The sequence below is a fragment of the Sycon ciliatum genome, chromosome 1, assembly GCF_964019385.1.
Source record: "Sycon ciliatum chromosome 1, ocSycCili1.1, whole genome shotgun sequence".
NCBI classification, from domain to species: Eukaryota; Metazoa; Porifera; class Calcarea; order Leucosolenida; family Sycettidae; genus Sycon; species Sycon ciliatum.
Window position 1 is genome coordinate 65,452,918 of NC_088643.1, and position 18,015 is coordinate 65,470,932.

The 18,015-nt window shown below is 49.8% G+C and overlaps 2 protein-coding genes across 2 annotated transcripts in view; one reads left to right on the forward strand and one right to left on the reverse strand.

Moving 5' to 3' along the window:
- Positions 1 to 780: 780 nt before the first annotated feature.
- On the reverse strand, positions 781 to 5,655 carry LOC135804904 (1-phosphatidylinositol 4,5-bisphosphate phosphodiesterase beta-4-like). The gene has a single exon (XM_065318878.1). The coding sequence runs from the start codon at positions 5,266 to 5,268 to the stop codon at positions 1,654 to 1,656; it is 3,615 nt and encodes a 1,204-aa protein (XP_065174950.1). The 5' UTR covers positions 5,269 to 5,655; the 3' UTR covers positions 781 to 1,653.
- Positions 5,656 to 11,560: 5,905 nt separating this feature from the next.
- The window catches only part of LOC135804905 (acyl-coenzyme A thioesterase 11-like), a 43,884-nt gene continuing 37,429 nt past the window's right edge, over positions 11,561 to 18,015 (forward strand). The window contains exon 1 of the mRNA XM_065318879.1: positions 11,561 to 11,959. Coding sequence (XP_065174951.1) covers positions 11,897 to 11,959 — 63 coding nt within the window. The 5' untranslated portion in view covers positions 11,561 to 11,896. The remainder of the gene's footprint in view (positions 11,960 to 18,015) is intronic.

Sequence of the window (18,015 nt, forward strand, 5' to 3'; positions counted from 1 at the left end):
TTATGCGGAGACTGGCATGTATAATAGCTTGCAAGGGGGATATGGCCATACAATGCACACCCTTTCTTCTTTCCTTGTACCACTGCCGTGTCCGGCTATGTGACCACCAAAGGGGCAGACTAGGATTGTGCTGTCCATCCGGGCGCTCGACGGGAGTGTTTTGTCGCGTAACATTTCTGGCGATTTTCATCCTGCCGTCGACGAAAACTACGGTGGCATACCGGGCATTGGAACGGCAATGCACGCACACACACCATGTACCACACACCGTGAACCTTGCATGCCATTGCCGTAGCAATGATAGCGATGGCTTCCTCAAGCTAAGGCTCTACACCTGAAATCTGCAGTATGGCACATGCTGCTTGAGGTTACCAGGACGAGGTACACACACACACATACACGACAGTGCAATGGATTCATGACCCGCCACAGATTGTGGTTGAGAAATCCTGTCCCTGTGGCCAGATGCATGTGCAGCTGGAACGGCTGGCTGTGCATTCCACGTACACGTAACAGTGTATTTACTCGCTTCCCCACTATTATAGTCTATGTGATGGCTGTTGCGGTTTAGCAGTAAGCAAGGGACACCTATCCAAGTTCACCCCCTGCAAGCGCCGTAAATAATACCCGAAGATGTCATACAGGCACGTCTTGCATTGATGACACACAGGCTATAGGCGCACGGCGGCATCTTCACTCCACGCAAAATCACAGTCACATCATATGGCCCCCTCCAATACACACTACACACATATGCAGGATACCTTGCCAGCTAGGTTGTAACATTGCCATCCACATATCCACACATTCAATGGTTCAATAACGTAAAGACAGGCGGCGCAGAGCCACAGCGCTTCACACTCCGGATAGCAGGCCCAGGTATTGCGCTCAAATAGCAGAGGCTATCAATACCGAGGCAGTTGATGATTAGTAAAAAAAACCAAGAAACAGCAGGGAGTCTCATGTAAATTATTGAAGATGTGAAGAATTCGTCTTCATTTCGGTCCGCAGATGGAAGCAAAGTTCAAGCAAGCTACTCAACTGCTATAGAAAGAGACGCACATGCAAGAAAAAATCCTTAATAGATACATGGTTAAAACTCAAAGCACAGCTTTGGTTGATCCGAACAAGCAATCAATAAAAAAGAAGCTAGGTAATGCTGAATTATGTTGTAAGCTACCATGATTACTCTAGCCACTATACCCATGCTCTCTCTGTGAGATATTGCTCATGAAAATTAAAATAAAACAACGAACTACCATGAAGTCAAATAACGTTAGCCAGGTGTCCGGAGAGAAAAAGGTTTAAAAAGAAAGAAAAGGAAGATCACAGAGTGTGTATTTCATGACAACACATGGTAATAGCTATGAGGACAGTCCAAACAATCTGGTGCAGAAAATACAGAAGGGAGACAGCACTGAAGCAAGCAATAAGGGAACAGATAGAGATTTATATAGATTGATAGATAGAGCAGGAGTGAGAGAGAGAGAGAGAGAGAGAGAGAGAGAGAGAGAGAGAGAGAGAGAGAGAGCAGGGCAGAAGACGGCACTAAGGGAGAGGGGACAGGGAACTAAGCCGGAGGCTCACAATTCCTGATGAGCGGTTCCAGAGAACTAGAGACACATTCTCACAACAGGAAAGAAGTGGTGCGATCTAGCGGGACACTGAAGCTGACTTGAAAATATAGGGACTATCGGCCAAGGCTCTGGTCATGTAGTCCTGAACACCTTCGGAGGTGGCTGCCACCCGCTGGCAGGTTACGTAGAGCTTGCGGACGCGTTCCAACTCCATCTCTTCGACAGCTTTCACGTCTGACATGGCCTCCTGCTGCAGCATTTCGAGCGCGGTTATCTCACGGGCATGTTGAGTCAGTGCTTCAGTTCGCACCTGTACAGCTGACTCCACTATCTTGTTGCTATACTCACGAATCTTGCGCTGAAGCTCTTCTTTGTCGGTGACTTTGCGCTTCTGTTCTTCCTTGTACTGGTGTGACTTCTGTGCATTCTCTTTCTGGTTGGTAGAGATGAGTGCTGATAGGTTTTTCTTGTGCGCAGACTCCAGCTTCTTGACGTCAGAGTTGTTGTTGCTTGTCATTGTCTTGGAAACCCAGTTGAAGAATTGCGGTAGCTGCTTCAGGAGCACTCCCTCTTCATCGGCAATGCACTTACGCACCAGCTTAGCCATCTCATGGGCATGCTTCTCCTTGATCCGTTGGTCGTCACCTTGCCCAGCATTCTTCTTCAACTCGGAGGCATGCAGCTTGTTGATGGAGGCCTGTGACTTCAAGAACTTCTTCCGGACGTTGGATATCTCCTTGTTGATCTTGGCTAGCATCTTCTGGCCATCCTTGCCTTCGATAATGTCCTGCCCCGTACTCTTGGCAAAGCGAGTGTTGCTCTTGCTGGGCCGAAAACTCTTTCTCATGGACTGCGGGCGAAGTTTGTGCGAATGCAGGGCGCTGGTGCTAAACGAAGACGCTGCCCTGGGACGTCCCGACTGCAGTAGCCCGACAGAAGGGTCGAGCGAGGTTGAGCTCCTGGCCTGGCACTCTTCCAGTTGCTTGGGCTGCGAAAGGCAAAGGGAGGCATTGGTGGAGCGACGCGCATTTAGGGTTGGTATGACCGCTTCACCAAGCAGTGGGTCCTCGTCCATCATGTTGCGCAGCGCGCGCTGATTGTTCTCCTTCTGGTACTGGACCGGGTTTATGAGGCCCATCGCAAAGTCCTGCATCTCCTCGGGGATGTACTCATTCACCTCGACCAGTACAAACAGGCAGGCTAGCGGCAGCGGCTGGTTGTTCTCGTTGTGCAGGTGAATGTAACGATAGCCTGGCTCCAGGCCAGGAAGAGGCAACACGCGCATGCCAAGCTGCACGCCCTGTGAGTCTACGACAATGAACCGTAGCATAGCATGGTCGGCCAGCACAACCTTCTTGAAAGCAAACACAGTCGGCGAGCGGAAGTACACTGACGTGTCGTTCTGCATGTACTTCGTGCGAAATTTCCGCCGAACCGTGTCCGCGGGGATGCCGTACATGTCAACGTCCACACGAACCTGCTCCCTGGAGCTGGAGACCATGTGCGCCGCTAACACTGTGATCTTTACCGATGCTGCTACAACGCTGTCAATGGGAGACTCGGCAAACGGATCAAAGTCACGATCAGGCCGCCGCATCACGTCAGGTTTCAGCAAGTAGCCACACCTGCCATTGTAATCAAACTTTCCAAGGTTAAGCTGCATGGGTAGGTCTAATGTTTGGAAATTCAAAGACACCATCTGACAGCCAACATTCCAGAACACCTGTGGCTGGTAGTTGGACGAATCCACACGGGTGCCTCGCGGGTAGATACGTATGTTCTGGCGCTGCATGTACTTTGCGAATTCCTTCGAGAAGTCCAAGACCAGACGTATGGCCTGTGTTTCAGAGAATGACGACATCTGATGGTGCCGATCCTTCTCCTCCGATTCTTCAAAGGATTTGAACTTGACAGGCTCAAGGTAGTTGACCAGCGACGGCATGTCTAGCTCACAGCTGCCATTCGGAGCAATCATTGATATGCTGGCATCCACATGGTCAGGCGCACCAAATTCAGATGCGGTCGAGTTGCGTTGTGACGTCTGCAGCGGAGTTATTGTCGACGTTGACCTAGCTTCGTCGAGATGGCAGTTCGCTGGCATTGACTGAACCCTGCCAGGTGAGAGGGCAAACAGGTCCTGCTCTTGACTCTCCTGCGGCCTATAAACAGATCGCCGAGTAACACTGCTCTCGTCATCCACTGTGATAGTTCTTGACATATGCCTGACCTGCATATCACTCTCCTCTTCTTTCCCTTTCTCAGGCTTAGGTACTAGAAGCTTATTCTTGCAAAGGATCTTTCCACGTAACTGATTTGGCGATGGTAATGGACTTCCCGGTACTAAGGGGCAGTTTTCTAATGGCTCCAGTAACAGTTTGTCGCCTAGAATTGTTCTCAGGTAGTGTACCATGCGACGCTGCTGGCGAAATCGGCAATGATTCTCAAACGACAAGAGTAACGGATAATCTGTGACTTTGAACGCACACTCGTTGATGGCTTCTATCACTTCCTTGAAGGGAATGTTATTGACAAGTGTGTTGCCGTGCGTGATAATCGGGTCGCCATCACTGCCGTCCCAGCAGTCCAGCTCGATGCAGCGGCAGCCCGTCAGCAACACTTGCCGGTAGATCTCAACGGTGGCCTTGCCGGTCAGCTGGTGCCCGGTCAGGTAGGTGTTGTGCGAGGAGTTGATGAAGTAGTGGCACAGCGGCTTCTCCATGTCCTGGTGTTGAGTGAAGCAAGTCACATCCGTGACAGCGTTGTGTACGGAGCGCAGGTAGCGCCGCAGGCCCTCGGGTGTCATCTGCTGCTTTCTGGAATAGTCTGCATTCGGCTCCACCGACTCCAGGATCTGTTGCACTTCGTCCTCTTTCAGCAGTTTGAAGAGAACCTCATTGAGGCGGGGGTCGCGGTGTGTTGTATTCAGCAGTCTGGTAAACTCCTTTAGAGTCACGTACGGTTTCGGAGTCTTGCTTCTATGTATTCGCTCGATCACATCAGATATGTAGGGGGCCGGTACCAGCTCATCATGAAGTGCTATAAACTCTTCAAGGGTAAACGAGGCAAGTGGAATGAAGTCCTTGGGCCCAGAACTCCAGCCTCGGCTCTCCATCGCGTGCTGAACTACTTCCTTAGGCTTGACTGCAAACAGGGCCTGGATGTGCTTCGCAGCAACCGCATCTTTCTCGGGATGTCGCAGCGTGCATAGTCGTGCATGCTCGCGTTCCAGCATAACCGCCTCGCTGATGTTGGTGGCAATGACGTTGTACAACAACTTTCTCAGCTCGCTAACGAACAACTTGGCATCATCTGGGGAAATGGCAGCCAGGTTGATGAAGCTAGTATCAACTAGATTCATTCCATAGACTATAGTTACTGCTATCTCCTCAAAGCTGGACACAGCAGCAGTGTTGCTCAGTGACTGAACCAACTTTTGATCTTTGGGTTGACGAGCATACTTGCCATAACGCACGTCAGACACTTCACTAAGATAGATGGGAACACCCTCACTGGTGGGGTTCATGATAGACAGAATCAGGCCACTTCGATCCACTTTCACTTCGTGGTGAGCAAATGGACCATCACTGTCCTCTGTGTCCCATCGTCGGAAGTGGAGGCCACCCAGCAGGCAGCTGGGAACGCTCGGCGGGGTCGGCCTCAGCCTGTTGTGGTGCGTTCCCGCGCCGGCCATAGTAGGAGGAACTCTGCGCGACCAACCCCTGTCCAAACAGCGAGCTATCAATCGGGGACGGATGGGGTCCGTCGACTGCCTAGGAGTCCATAGCACCGGCTACACTCTAATGTCATTTGCAGACTATCCGGCACACACCGAGAATCCTACAATCCCATACAAGATAGACTTCAACAGTTCAAGTTCTCTATCGACAGGCTGGATGAACAAATCCGGAAGTGGTGCATCGAGTAGTACAAGGCATTGAGGTTTCGATTCTCCTCTTTCTCTCTATCTCTCTCTCTCTCTCGCTTTAGTATGTCAATGTAAAAATTAGTTAGTCGACCTCAAGGGCTCAAAGCTCAGCAAGACCAAGGAGCCGGAGGCGCAAGACAAAGACTCCAAACGATTTTCAAGACCAAACAAAGTCAAAGCAGGGATCGGGAAGCACATGCATGGCGCATATGGAAACAAAACCGTACATAAAAAAAATAAAAATAAAGGGCATAGCGCATGATGTCAGAAACCCAGTTACCAAAGCAACTGCTTTGTAACATGCTTGGCGTCATTCAACCTCAACTGGCTCAAGTGTGTACGGGACTTCCGATGGCTTCGCGAATTCGCGTGGCTTGCCTGAAAATCTGAAATAATAGTACAATTCCCTTCTGTTCCTCCCCCCCCCCGCCCCCCCCCGGCCTTTGCCCTGCCCTAAAAGTACAAGTAGCTTTCACTTGGCTTTCAGTGGAGTTTGGTCAAACGTCGATATGAAGACACATGCCATGGACATTACGTATACAGTGGTCCCTCTATAATCCGGCACCATTTGTGCCACGAAAATCTGCTGGATTATATATGGAGGGTGCTGGATTAACAAATCTGATTTACTGCTCCAATGTGCATGAAGAGGACATTTTGGCTACTGAAAATTGTGCTGGTTTATCGAGGGTGCTGGATTATAAAGTGCCGGATTAGAGAGGGACGACTGTACATGGCATTTTTTTATTTTTTTTATTTTATTTACTTGAAAAAGCACATAACCACCAGGAAAGCTGACAAAGAATGAGGCCGAGAAAAGGCGCGCGTACGAAGAACGCGTCCGGGAAGTTGAAAACGCGTCTTTTTCTCCCATTGTGTTCAGCGCTTCCGGCGGCTACGGCAAGTCCGCCTCCGCTTTTTTCAAGCGTGTCGCCTCTATGCTCGCCGACAAGAGAAAGGAGCCCTTCTCCTCACTTCTTGCCTTCATTAGGTCAAGGGTTTCCTTTTCTCTTGTTCGTGCCTCCAATGCCAGCCTCCGTGGTCACCGCAGGCCACGGTCTCAAGATGCCCGCCAGAGAGTCATTGACTCTGATGCTTCTGTGGTCCTTGCTGCTGCAGAGTGCTTTCGGTAACTATCCGTGGTGTGTTTGGCTACTGTTCTGCTTCAGTACCCCCCCCCCCCCACTTTTTCATGATTTTGCATGTTATCGTTTTCTCGGATTCCGGTTTTCCACTCTGTTATGTTCGAATCCATAGTCAGACCGGAATTGAAGAGAGTGGTAGTAGCTTACGGTTGGGATTTTTGTAGCTCCAGTCAATGACGGCTTTTTGGTAGTTTATGCTAGCGGCCTTGTGCCTGTCAAACGTGCCTCATGATGCAGAGTGGACGATGTTGCCGCTGCAACGGCAAATCCACCTGTGTCAGGTGTGAATGCAACAAGGCTGGCCGCCTTTGCACAAACTGCTATCCTTCGGCGAAGGATCATTGCCGAAATCGAACCCCAACACCCAGCTCCCAGTCGACAGTTGGGGAGGCTCGTACAGGTAGCAGTTTTGAAGCTGCTACGGGAACCAACGGCCGGACGTACAGATGATACGGTAAATGTCACGGATCAACAGCCGCAAGAAACTCGCGGATCGGCCACAATGCAAGTGGCTGTCGAGCAGAACGCGGACGAGATCACCGCGGCTCATGCAGCTGCACTCACAACAGCACTGTTGAATGACTGCCGGAACCCGCCGTGTGTCCCTGCTGCATGCGCACCCGAAACCTGTGAAATAGGCAGTGACAGTGACACTGACTCTTCGCTCCAAGAGGATGCTCGATTACTAGCGGAAATTGCCCAAAGCTTACCCACAGAGGATGCACACGAACCGGCATCTCAAGACTCTGAGATTCCTCCCTTCACACAGTACGACCTACCTGATTACACTACCTCGAGGAAAGTTGGTTTCAGACTTGGAGATCTGGAGGAGGCTGCTTCAGAGGCAGCCATCACAGAAGCTTACGATGAGGCAGTTCACTTCCGTCCTAACGCCTTCAGCCCACCACGAGGGTCTGTCGGAAAGGCATTTGTGTCACAACTGAGCCGCTATTTATCATGTTTTGGCAACGCTGGGACGTATGATGGACTGGCTATGAAAGTAGCCATGGTGTTTCAGCAGCTTCTCTTGCAGAAGCCCCATACTCCAACACCGATCTCGCTATCCTCTATTCTGCAACGCCGCCTCAACTCCTGGAACAATGGAGACTTAGCCAGCTTACTCCACGAGTGCCACACCATCCAGCAGCAGTTGGAAGACTATCACACCCGACCACATCCAGGCAGCCAGAATGAGAGCCAGGCCAAGAAATTTGCATCTTTGGTCAACAATGGAAAACTGTCAGCCGCAGTACGTGAGTTGGACGGTTCAGCAGCCACGGGGCTCCTCCACCTGGATGAGAAGATTGATGGATCAACTGTTAGGGATGTACTCAGAGCCAAACACCCGGAAAGCAGCCCGCCCAGCCTGCAAGCATTGATACAAGGAGACATCCCGGAACCACCCCATCCAGTACGATTCGAGGCCCTGACACGTGAAGTAATGAGGAAGGCTGTTTTAAACACTCATGGTGCTGCGGGTCCATCAGGCATAGACGCGGACACATGGAGATGGATGGCAACCAGCTTTGCAGATGCTTCGGACTCTCTCTGTGATGCACTAGTCCTATGTGCTCGCCGTTTGGCTACCCAGTTCGTCGATCCGCTGGCCTTGGAGGCCTATCTCGCCTCCCGTTTGGTCCCTCTGGACAAGAACCCAGGGGTGAGACCAATCGGGATCGGGGAGGTAGTGCGCCGCATTATCGGCCGAAGCATCCTGATCGTCATCAGCGACGACATCCAGAAAGCAGCGGGAAGTCTGCAACTCTGTGGTGGCCAGGATTTCGGCATAGAGGCAGCCATTCATGCCATGCACCAAGTCTACGCCCAAGAAGAAACGGAGGGCGTCATTATGGCGGACGCGGCCAATGCGTTCAATAACCTGAACCGCAATGTGGCCATCCGAAACATTCGCCACCAATGCCCCTCTCTTGCAGCAGTTGTGATCAATTCGTACCGGCGGCCGAGCAACTTGTATGTGGCAGGGGAGTGTATTCTGTCCCAAGAAGGCACAACCCAGGGGGACCCCCTGGCGATGCCTTTCTATGCCCTCGGCATCCTCCCACTTGTGAGAGCGGTAGCAACCCCGGACACCTGCCAGCTATGGTACGCGGACGATTCATCTGCAGGTGGTCGTCTGGTAGCAATTCGATCGTGGTGGGACAAGCTGCAGGCTGAAGGTCCGTCCTACGGATATCACCTCAATGCCCGGAAGTCTGTGCTTGTGGTCAAGCCACATGCCTACGACGACGCTGTGCGCCTCTTCGCTGATACTGGCATCCAAGTAACATCTGACGGCAACCGCTACCTGGGTTCCGCTATTGGCACGCCCGACTACATCCACGGGTTCATCCAGGAGAAGGCCAATGAATGGTGCAAGCAGATTGAGACACTCTCATCCTTCGCTCGTACCCAGCCCCAGGCAGCGTACACTACTTTTGTTCGTGCTCTCTCATGCCGCTGGACATTCTTGTGTCGTGTTCTGCCGGATGCGTCCAGTGGTCTTGATCAGTTGGAACACGCCATTGTTACCAAGCTGCTGCCAGCCCTGACTGGAGAAGACGTCAGTCTGGAGCTGCGACGGCTGTTTGCCTTCCCTTGCCGGGATGGTGGCCTGGGCATCGTCAATCCAACATCTCTAACAACCCAATACGCCTCATCCCGCGCGATCACAGCGGCGCTCACCACCAACATCCTCGACCAAGACTTCAGTGTGACGGAAGCTCTTGCCAGCGTTGCCTCAGCCAAAGCGTCACAGCGTGCAGATCACCGCCAGAAAGCGAAGACCGACATCCGTGGCTTCGCTGCCGACGCATCGCCCACTTTGCAGCACACAATTCAGTTGGCAAGTGAGCCTGGCGCCTCCAGCTGGCTTACTTGTCGTCCGCTATCCCGTCATGGATTTGTGCTATCCAAAAGCGAGTTCCGCGATGGTTTGGCACTGCGCTATGGCTGGCGGCCTTCTCGCTTACCGTCAACCTGTGTCTGTGGAGCCAGCTTCACAGTAGCCCATGCCCTGACATGCAGCACCGGAGGTTTCCCGTCACTTCGACACAATGAGGTGCGGGACATCACTGCCTCGCTATTGAAACGTGTCGCCAGTAGTGTCGCTATCGAGCCACACTTACAACCGCTCTCTGGTGAGCAGCTCCGCTACAAGACTGCCTCCACAGATGACCAGGCTCGACTTGATGTTGCGGCGAGTGGTGTTTGGGGAGGTCGGTTTGAGAGAGTCTTTCTCGATATTCGGGTTTTCAACCCCTTTGCTCCCTCAAATCGATCCTCTTCCATCACCGCTTGCTACCAGCGTCATGAACGTGAAAAACGGAGGCGATACGAACAGCGCGTCAAGGAGGTCGAGCGTGGAACCTTCATCCCTGTGGTTTTCGCTGCAACTGGTGGTACTGGTCGAGCTGCTGCCGCTCTCCTCAAGAGAATAGCTGCAATGGTCTCCGACAAATCTGGTGAGCCATACTCTGCAGTGATGGCATGGATCCGCTGCAGGTTCAGCTTCGCCCTTCTCCGTGCAGGCGTGGCTTGCCTGCGTGGTGCACGACGGCTGTATTCGCACCCGGAGGTGGCTGAGTCATCCGCTCGACTCGCTGTCTCGGAAGCTGCCATACAGCACTAGACACTTGTTTATGCCTCGTCATCATTGCTTTTTCTCGTATGGTCCATGTATGTAACTACTGGTACTTGTTTTTATTGTATCATTGTGTTACTTAATTCTGCCCGTACAAGAGGCCGGTTTACCAAGTTAAAAAAAAAAAAAAATCCATAGTCTGTTTAGTTTGTACACGATTTGTACGCAACTTCTCATTGTTTTTTGTTTTGTTTTTTTTACCAGGACTGACTGCAAGTGGTTCCTGGTCAGACTGCGGCAAAATCGAAATAATCCTAGGATTATAATCCGAATCTCCATAGTAACTTGCCGCCAGAGCGGCAAAAGCGAGAGTTGACGCTCCAAAAAAAAAGCAAGAACGGACCACGCTTTTCCGCTCCAAACAGGATTTGACGCTGATACGCCATTGACGCTGATAATCACTGATTTTTTCATCTCGATATCGAGGAGCTAATTGGCCACGGACAACAACAAAACTCATAAGGATGGTTGCAAGGATTGCACTGAAGGTGTTGGCGATCCCCAAGGTGAAGGGATTTGACGTCGTTCGTGGAGATTACCACTTGACGCTCGAAATGAAGTTTGAATTTTCGCTCTCCCCACATGTGTAGTGTGATCGCGATTCAAATTCTGGACGCTGTTCCTTTTTCGTCAGGCAACCAAAATTTGCCGCAGTCTGACCAAATCAGTTCCTATTCCTCATTGTTGCTTCTTTTTTCCCCTCTAGTTTTCTTTTACGGTATTATAATTTCACGGAGAAGGCGGAGAGCCCGAACGTGTGCAGTTTACATGGTTTATGTTTATTATTTGCCATGGCGACCCCCATAAGTCCAAATAACTGGCAGGGCAGGGTTGGGCCTTTTTCTTTCTTCTCGGATTTATTTTCATGACATGCATGCTCACTGATTTTACTCAGAAAAAAAAAAAAAAAATTTTTTACCAGGCGTGGGCCATCCCCTGATCATAGGTGCCAAAGACTACACGTAGATCTACAAGATCTACTCGTACCAGGGAGTTGTGTATAAACCCCGGGTACGGGTATACAACTCCCTGACTCGTAGTGAAGTACGAGTCATCGTACTCAGTAGATCTACCAGCAAGAGTACATAACCCCAGGGGTTTATGTACTCTTGGTACCAGGCATACTTATTACTAGTACAATTGTAGGCAAGAGTGCAAGTGCTGCTACGGGTACCTGTACTGCATGTACGATAGAGTTCGAAACAGTGCACTGCATGCACGTGCATGTGGTGTATGACGCCGTTTCAGTCAGTATAGTACGGCTCCATAATCTGAGTCCATGTACGACAGCTGACAAACACGTTCCGAATACTACATGTAGTATGCACCTGGTGTTTGACCTGGTTTGGGTGTGGATGTGCAGACGAAATCCAAATCCGAAATAAAACAGAAAGGCAGCCAGCTGCGTCCAGCAGATGTAACTACCAGTGCCTATAGGCTATACTATAGGCTACAGCAGTACAGGAATTACTTTTCTACCAAGTACACTGTAGTTAGTTTATGCCAACGATTGACTTCTCCTTTGAGTACTGCTGCTCAGAAAACACACAGACTTGTCAGAGTAACCCAGTCCAGGCCTGCAGGGGAGGTGAATGACTTATTTGCAGCAATGGCCAGCCAGAATGAGCAGCTAGCAGGTCAGCATCGGGATCGTCCACCTCCCAAATCATCTGTAAGAAATGAAGTCCTAACTGGTAGATTTACCCAGCATTCTCTAGCTAATAATTCGCTTTTTTTAAAAACTATGACGTTTATTGTTTATCAACTGGTTACGTTTATTATTATTTTTTATTCCGAGCAATACATGGCTGGGGTACCAATGACCACTTTGCGTGGCGATTGCAGGGTTTTTATAGCCAACCACGGCTAGCAAGGAAAAGAGTAAGAAGTCAAAAAGAAAAGGAAAAGAAGAAAGAAGCGAATATGGACTAAAATTGTGGTCTACCGGTAAAGCAAGGCGTAGAAACGCCCTTTGTCTCCTGGTGCAGAAAAAAGCCACTGGAAATAACCATTGAAAAGGGGGGGGGGGGAGTGTAGCAATGCAGAAGAGCGGGCTAGAGGAAGGGAGAGTTGGTTCCTAGTGGGGCTATCCCGTCGGAACCAGTCAAATGGTTTAAGATGTGGGGGTATTTTGGAAAATCGAATACGATGGATAAGACAGCACATCCTGATTCGTCATCTTTCTGGGAGAGGTCTGGTCGAGGATAACATAATTATATATAGAGAGCGACACTAGAAAGGGACTTGGGCATATGATAAAGAATCTTAAGGAGAGAACGATTGTGAATTTCCAGTTTCTGCTGTTGGGCAATAGATAGATTTGTCCAGGCAGTACAGCAGTAGTCAAATTGCTGTCCCCACAGGATACCGCGATTCCGCGGACGCGCAATTTTCCGCATTATTGGCCATCATCCGCATTATTCAGGGGAATATACAGTTGTGGCAAGTGAAATCCGACACTTGGCATAAGGGACTGCACCATGCAGTCCTGCATACGTAGTACATGTGTTAGGCCCTCATCAGACTACGTACATAGATAATCCAGTACAAAATCACATAAAACCTAAAAGGCAACATTTTTCCATGCCTGCATTCAGACTACACATTTTACATGCAATATACAGGCAACCTTTGACCCTACGAAATTGCGCAAGGGGCCTGGGCATATGGGATGTGTAAAAGCAGCGGACATGTCCGGACAGTCGTACCCGGGTACAAAGTTCGTACAACTGCCTGGTGAAAGTACGATAAATGCAGGAAAGTTGCCTTGTACAAGGGTTGGCACCCTGCCTGAAAGGATTCGGCAGCTTTTTAGGCTTCCCGCCAGATTCTTGTTGTTGTCCTGGAAACTTCTATGTAAATGTGACTTATAGGCTGTTTTGTACCTAGTCTGAAGAGGGCCTTAGGCCCTCATCAGACTACGTACATAAAAAATCCAGTACAAAATCACATAAAACCTAAAAGGCAACATTTTTCCATGCCTGCTTTCAGACTACACATTTTACATGCAATATACAGGCAACCTTTGACCCTACGAAATTGCGCAAGGGGCCTGGGATGTGTGAAAGCAGCGGACAGTCGTACCCGGGTACAAAGTTCGTACAACTGCCTGGTGAAAGTACGATAAATGCAGGAAAGTTGCCTTGTACAAGGGTTGGCACCCCGCCTGAAAGGATTGGGCAGCTTTTTAGGCTTCCCGCCAGATTCTTGTTGTTGTCCTGGAAACTTCTATGTAAATGTGACTTATAGGCTGTTTTGTACCTAGTCTGAAGAGGGCCTTAGGCCCTCATCAGACTACGTACATAGAAAATCCAGTACAAAATCACATAAAACCTAAAAGGCAACATTTTTCCATGCCTGCATTCAGACTACACATTTTACATGCAATATACAGGCAACCTTTGACCCTACGAAATTGCGCAATGGGCCTGGGATGTGTGAAAGCAGCGGACAGTCGTACCCGGGTACAAAGTTCGTACAACTGCCTGGTGAAAGTACGATAAATGCAGGAAAGTTGCCTTGTACAAGGGTTCGCACCCTGCCTGAAAGGATTGGGCAGCTTTTTAGGCTTCCCGCCAGATTCTTGTTGTTGTCTTGGAAACTTCTATGTAAATGTGACTTATAGGCTGTTTTGTACCTAGTCTGAAGAGGGCCTAACATACAACTTTATCCATCTGATGACAGAATTCGTACTCATCAAAGTCAAGGTTCACAGTCAAGGTTCAAAAGGTGCTGGCAAAAATGAATTGGGTTTGTATACCAATACTCCTTATGTGTACCATGTTGGTGAACTGTGTGTATCTACGCTGTGACCGTTCGACCTGTTTGGGATGCATACGGCTCTATAGTACAAATTAGGTGCAGTGCATTATGGGGTATTCACACGACAGGCAAATCCACGTGCACCGGAAAGTTGCTATGGTATTTTACCTGTGAACGAGAAAAGTGGCTGAAAGTGGCTGAAAAGTGCAAGCGAGCTGGGGGCCCACTTTCACGATAATCGTGGCGTGCACGAGTACATTTACACCAAAAAGCGCGAAACAAGACTTGATTTTTTACGCGGCTCTTTAGAGCATGATAGTTATTGTATGCGTGTTTTGAAAATTTGAAATACCCATTGCTACTGGTCGGTGAAGCATTCAAAAATGCAAACGTGCCTGTCGTCAAGTGCAGCTGTGTAAATCCACACAGTCACTTTTGTCGTATGTCACTCCCTGTAAAACGTGCAAGTGCCTGTCGTGTGAATACCCCATTACATCATTGATGTCCATTTGTGGCGCTGTCCCCTATGGCAAGTGTCGGATTTCACTTGCCACAACTGTCCAAGAAAATAATGCATGCTTTTGAAAATGTACTACAAAGTCGTATGGGTTCATGAGTTTGTACGACAAAGTTGTATTCTTGCATGAGACTGCACGCTAAAGTTGTACCAGTGACGGAAAACTCATGCACAATGACCGCATTAACCCGCATATTTGCCGCATAATCCCGCATATTTGCCGCATAATGGCCTGTTTTCGCCCGCATAATTATGCGCATAATTTTAGGAATTTGTCCGCGTTATCCTGTGGGGACAGAAAATGCAGCAAGATAAATGCATTATAAAAAAGAGCACGACAGCCGTCAGGAGATGGGCGCGGTGTGAGTATATTATACCTATGACTTGACTAGTCTTCTTACATATGTGGGCAACATGGTGAGTCCAGGAGAAATTGGTGTCAAAAATGACACCAATATGCCTGTGATGATCTACATATTCTGTGGGAGTGGTGGACAAATGGAATACTAGGGGAGGGAGAGGGTAGTAGAGAGTAATAGGCAGAGGGGGAATGATCATAACCTTGGTCTTCCCGACGTTAGGTTTTAGCTTCCACAATGCCATCCACGAGGTGATATCCGTGATACCCGCTTGGAGGTCCAATATAAGACGGGAAACAGAGGGACTACTGCGCAGCATACACGTGTCATCTGCAAACAGAGACACGCCAGGGTTGAGGACAGGGACGAAGGCCAGGAAAAGTAGCGGTCCTACGGTGGACCCTTGCGGTACACCGGAGCGAATAGGGATAGAACCCGAGAGGACTGGACCAAGCTCGACTGATTGAGTCCTATTGTTGAGATAGGAGGTGAGCCACGACTGCAGGCGTCCGATGACCCCATAAGCATGCAGCTTGGCTAGTAACCCCCTATGCCAAACTGAGTCAAACGCTTTCGCCAGGTCGAAGAAACACAAGCCAAGGTAATGGCGGCGGTTTCAGAGGGTGCACAGTCTCTGGACAAGGTTGGTTAGATGTAGAGAGGTAGAGTCACCATGGCGGAACCCAGATTGCATATCATGGAGCAGAGGTGCCAGATGATGGTACAGCCGATCATAGACGACTCTCTCAAGTATCTTGGAGCATGTGTTCAGCAGAGAGATAGGGCGATAGTTACCAGGATCATGTCTGCTTCCCTTGTTCTTGTATATGGGCACAACCACAGCATATTTCCAGGCAGTAGGAAAAACGCCGCTGGACAGGGAATTATTGAAGATAGGAGAGAGAGGATAGGAGATAGAAAGTTTCAAGGCCTTCAGAATCTCGTTGCGTATACCGTCATAGCCTGGGGACTTCCCTGTGGGGAGTTTCTCAATATAGCGAATCACGGCCTCGGAGGAGATGACAATGTTTGAGAGGTTCGAGGCCGGAGAAGGGAGATGAGACAGATCTGGGATGGGCCAGTCAGGATCGTCCTGTGTGCCAACCCGTACAAAGTGCTCGTTGAAAGCAGCTGCCATCTCAGCAGGATTATGTGTGAGGGTGTCAGCGGAGGGGGGTCATTGCTGAAGGTGCAGGATGATGCGAAGACACGCCAGCCAGGGAGCGGACAAATGAGTAAAGCGACGGACGGCAGAGTTAGTGAGTTTGCTCTGGAGTGACTGAATGTATCCTTTGTGAGCACGGCGAGAGAGGTGCTTGACCAAATTGCGTTGGGCCTTATAGCGAGCAAGGTTTTCTGCTGTGGGGAATTTCCTGTAGATGCTATGGATATTCCGTTTATTGATGACTGCATTTAATACTGAGGTCGTCAGCCAGGGTGGACGTGCTGGCCTGTCGACGGAACGACCCTGTGAAGAGGGGCGATTGACAGAAGAAGCTGGGGACTGATACTTGGCGAGAGCAGCAGAGAGTTCAGATGAGAATCTCTTGCATGTGACGTCGATACTTGTGTTACCAAGAAGCTCCCTCCAATCCACGGAAGTAAGCTGCTGGTTTATACAGTTCCACTGGTCACTTGTGATCGTACGGAAATGATAGCGGGGCGGTGAGCTACCGATCAAGTCATCTGGCGTGGACAGTGAGCGCTCATAGGCTGTACCTGATGCAGGAGAGAACGTTGGTGCTTGGTAGTGTTGCCGGCTAGGCGCTTCCATACGAACCAACACAATGTCGTGGTCAGACTGACCCAGAGGAGCAATAATGTCTGAAATGGAAAACGCAGATGGTGTATCAGTAATTACCAAGTCCAAGGATGCTCCTGTTCCGGCTGGAGTGTGGTGAGTAGGGAAGTTGACTAACTGGGAGAGGGAAAACATTCTTAGCAGGCATTGTAGCTGGTGTCCAGCAGTGTCCGTGATATTGCCGTGCCAGTCACTACACTTGGCATTGAAATCACCCATCATAAGCATAGAGGAAGTAGTGTGTCTGGTCGTCTGAAGGACTGTTTGCAGACAGCCCACAAAATTGTCAATATCAGTGGAATACGCATTTGGTGGCCTGTAAACGCATCCAGTAATGAGACTCAGGAGGTGCAGATGATGAGGTCGATGTATGCGCTGTTATTTCGACCCATGTGGCCTCAAATTTGGGGAGGTGTAGATCAGTGCAATGCTTAACTGTACCTGGAAAATCCGAGCGGACTAGAAGAGCGACACCTCCGAATCCCCTAAATCTATCAGTGCTCTTCTTGTTGTCCGCTGTGGGTCGGTCACGGCGGTAATAGTCGTAGCCTGGAACTACAATGGAGTTAGGTTGAGACAGCCATGTTTCAGTGATGCCAATGACGTCAGGCTTGTACTGCTTGATGAACTCGGAAAGTTCTCCATGCTTATTCTTAATTGATCTAGCGTTGATACATGCAATGTGTGTGGGTCGGCCAGAGGAGGGCTGAGCGGGATAGAGCGGGTGGGCTAGTTTCGATCGTGGGGTGAATACATCAGCATCAGCAAAGCGCCACTTTCGCACTGTGTACTGGATGGTGGCCGGCCAACGTAAATCGTTTCTTTAGAATACTGGTGAACGGGCCACGCATAACTCGCGGTGTAGTGTGGGTCTGGGTGGGGTTTTAAATTTCCTGAGTGCCCTGACCAAATTGAAGGCATTTATTCATGCAGGCAATGCAATTAGCAGCCATTAGGCAGTTGCAGCATTCACGGAGATGCCATGGGAGACTGGAGTGTGCGTTGCCCGTTCCAGTTGACGTTTGGGCCGGGGCTAATTTATACCAGCAATGTATTTGTATATGGCATCACCAGTCTCGGCAAGAGTACATAACCCCCCAGAGTGTGCAACGCCTGATCCAGCTCTGCATAGGGTCTTGGTCGAGCGGAATCGGATCTTTGCGTCATAATACCGTACACATCTGAGGGGAACCCGGGGAGTCGCGGGTACTCTTGGATCAAAAACAATGGTGCCCTGCCTCGAGACCGGCCTTGCGCTGGTGTGAAGTGTACGCATGACATCAGAAGAT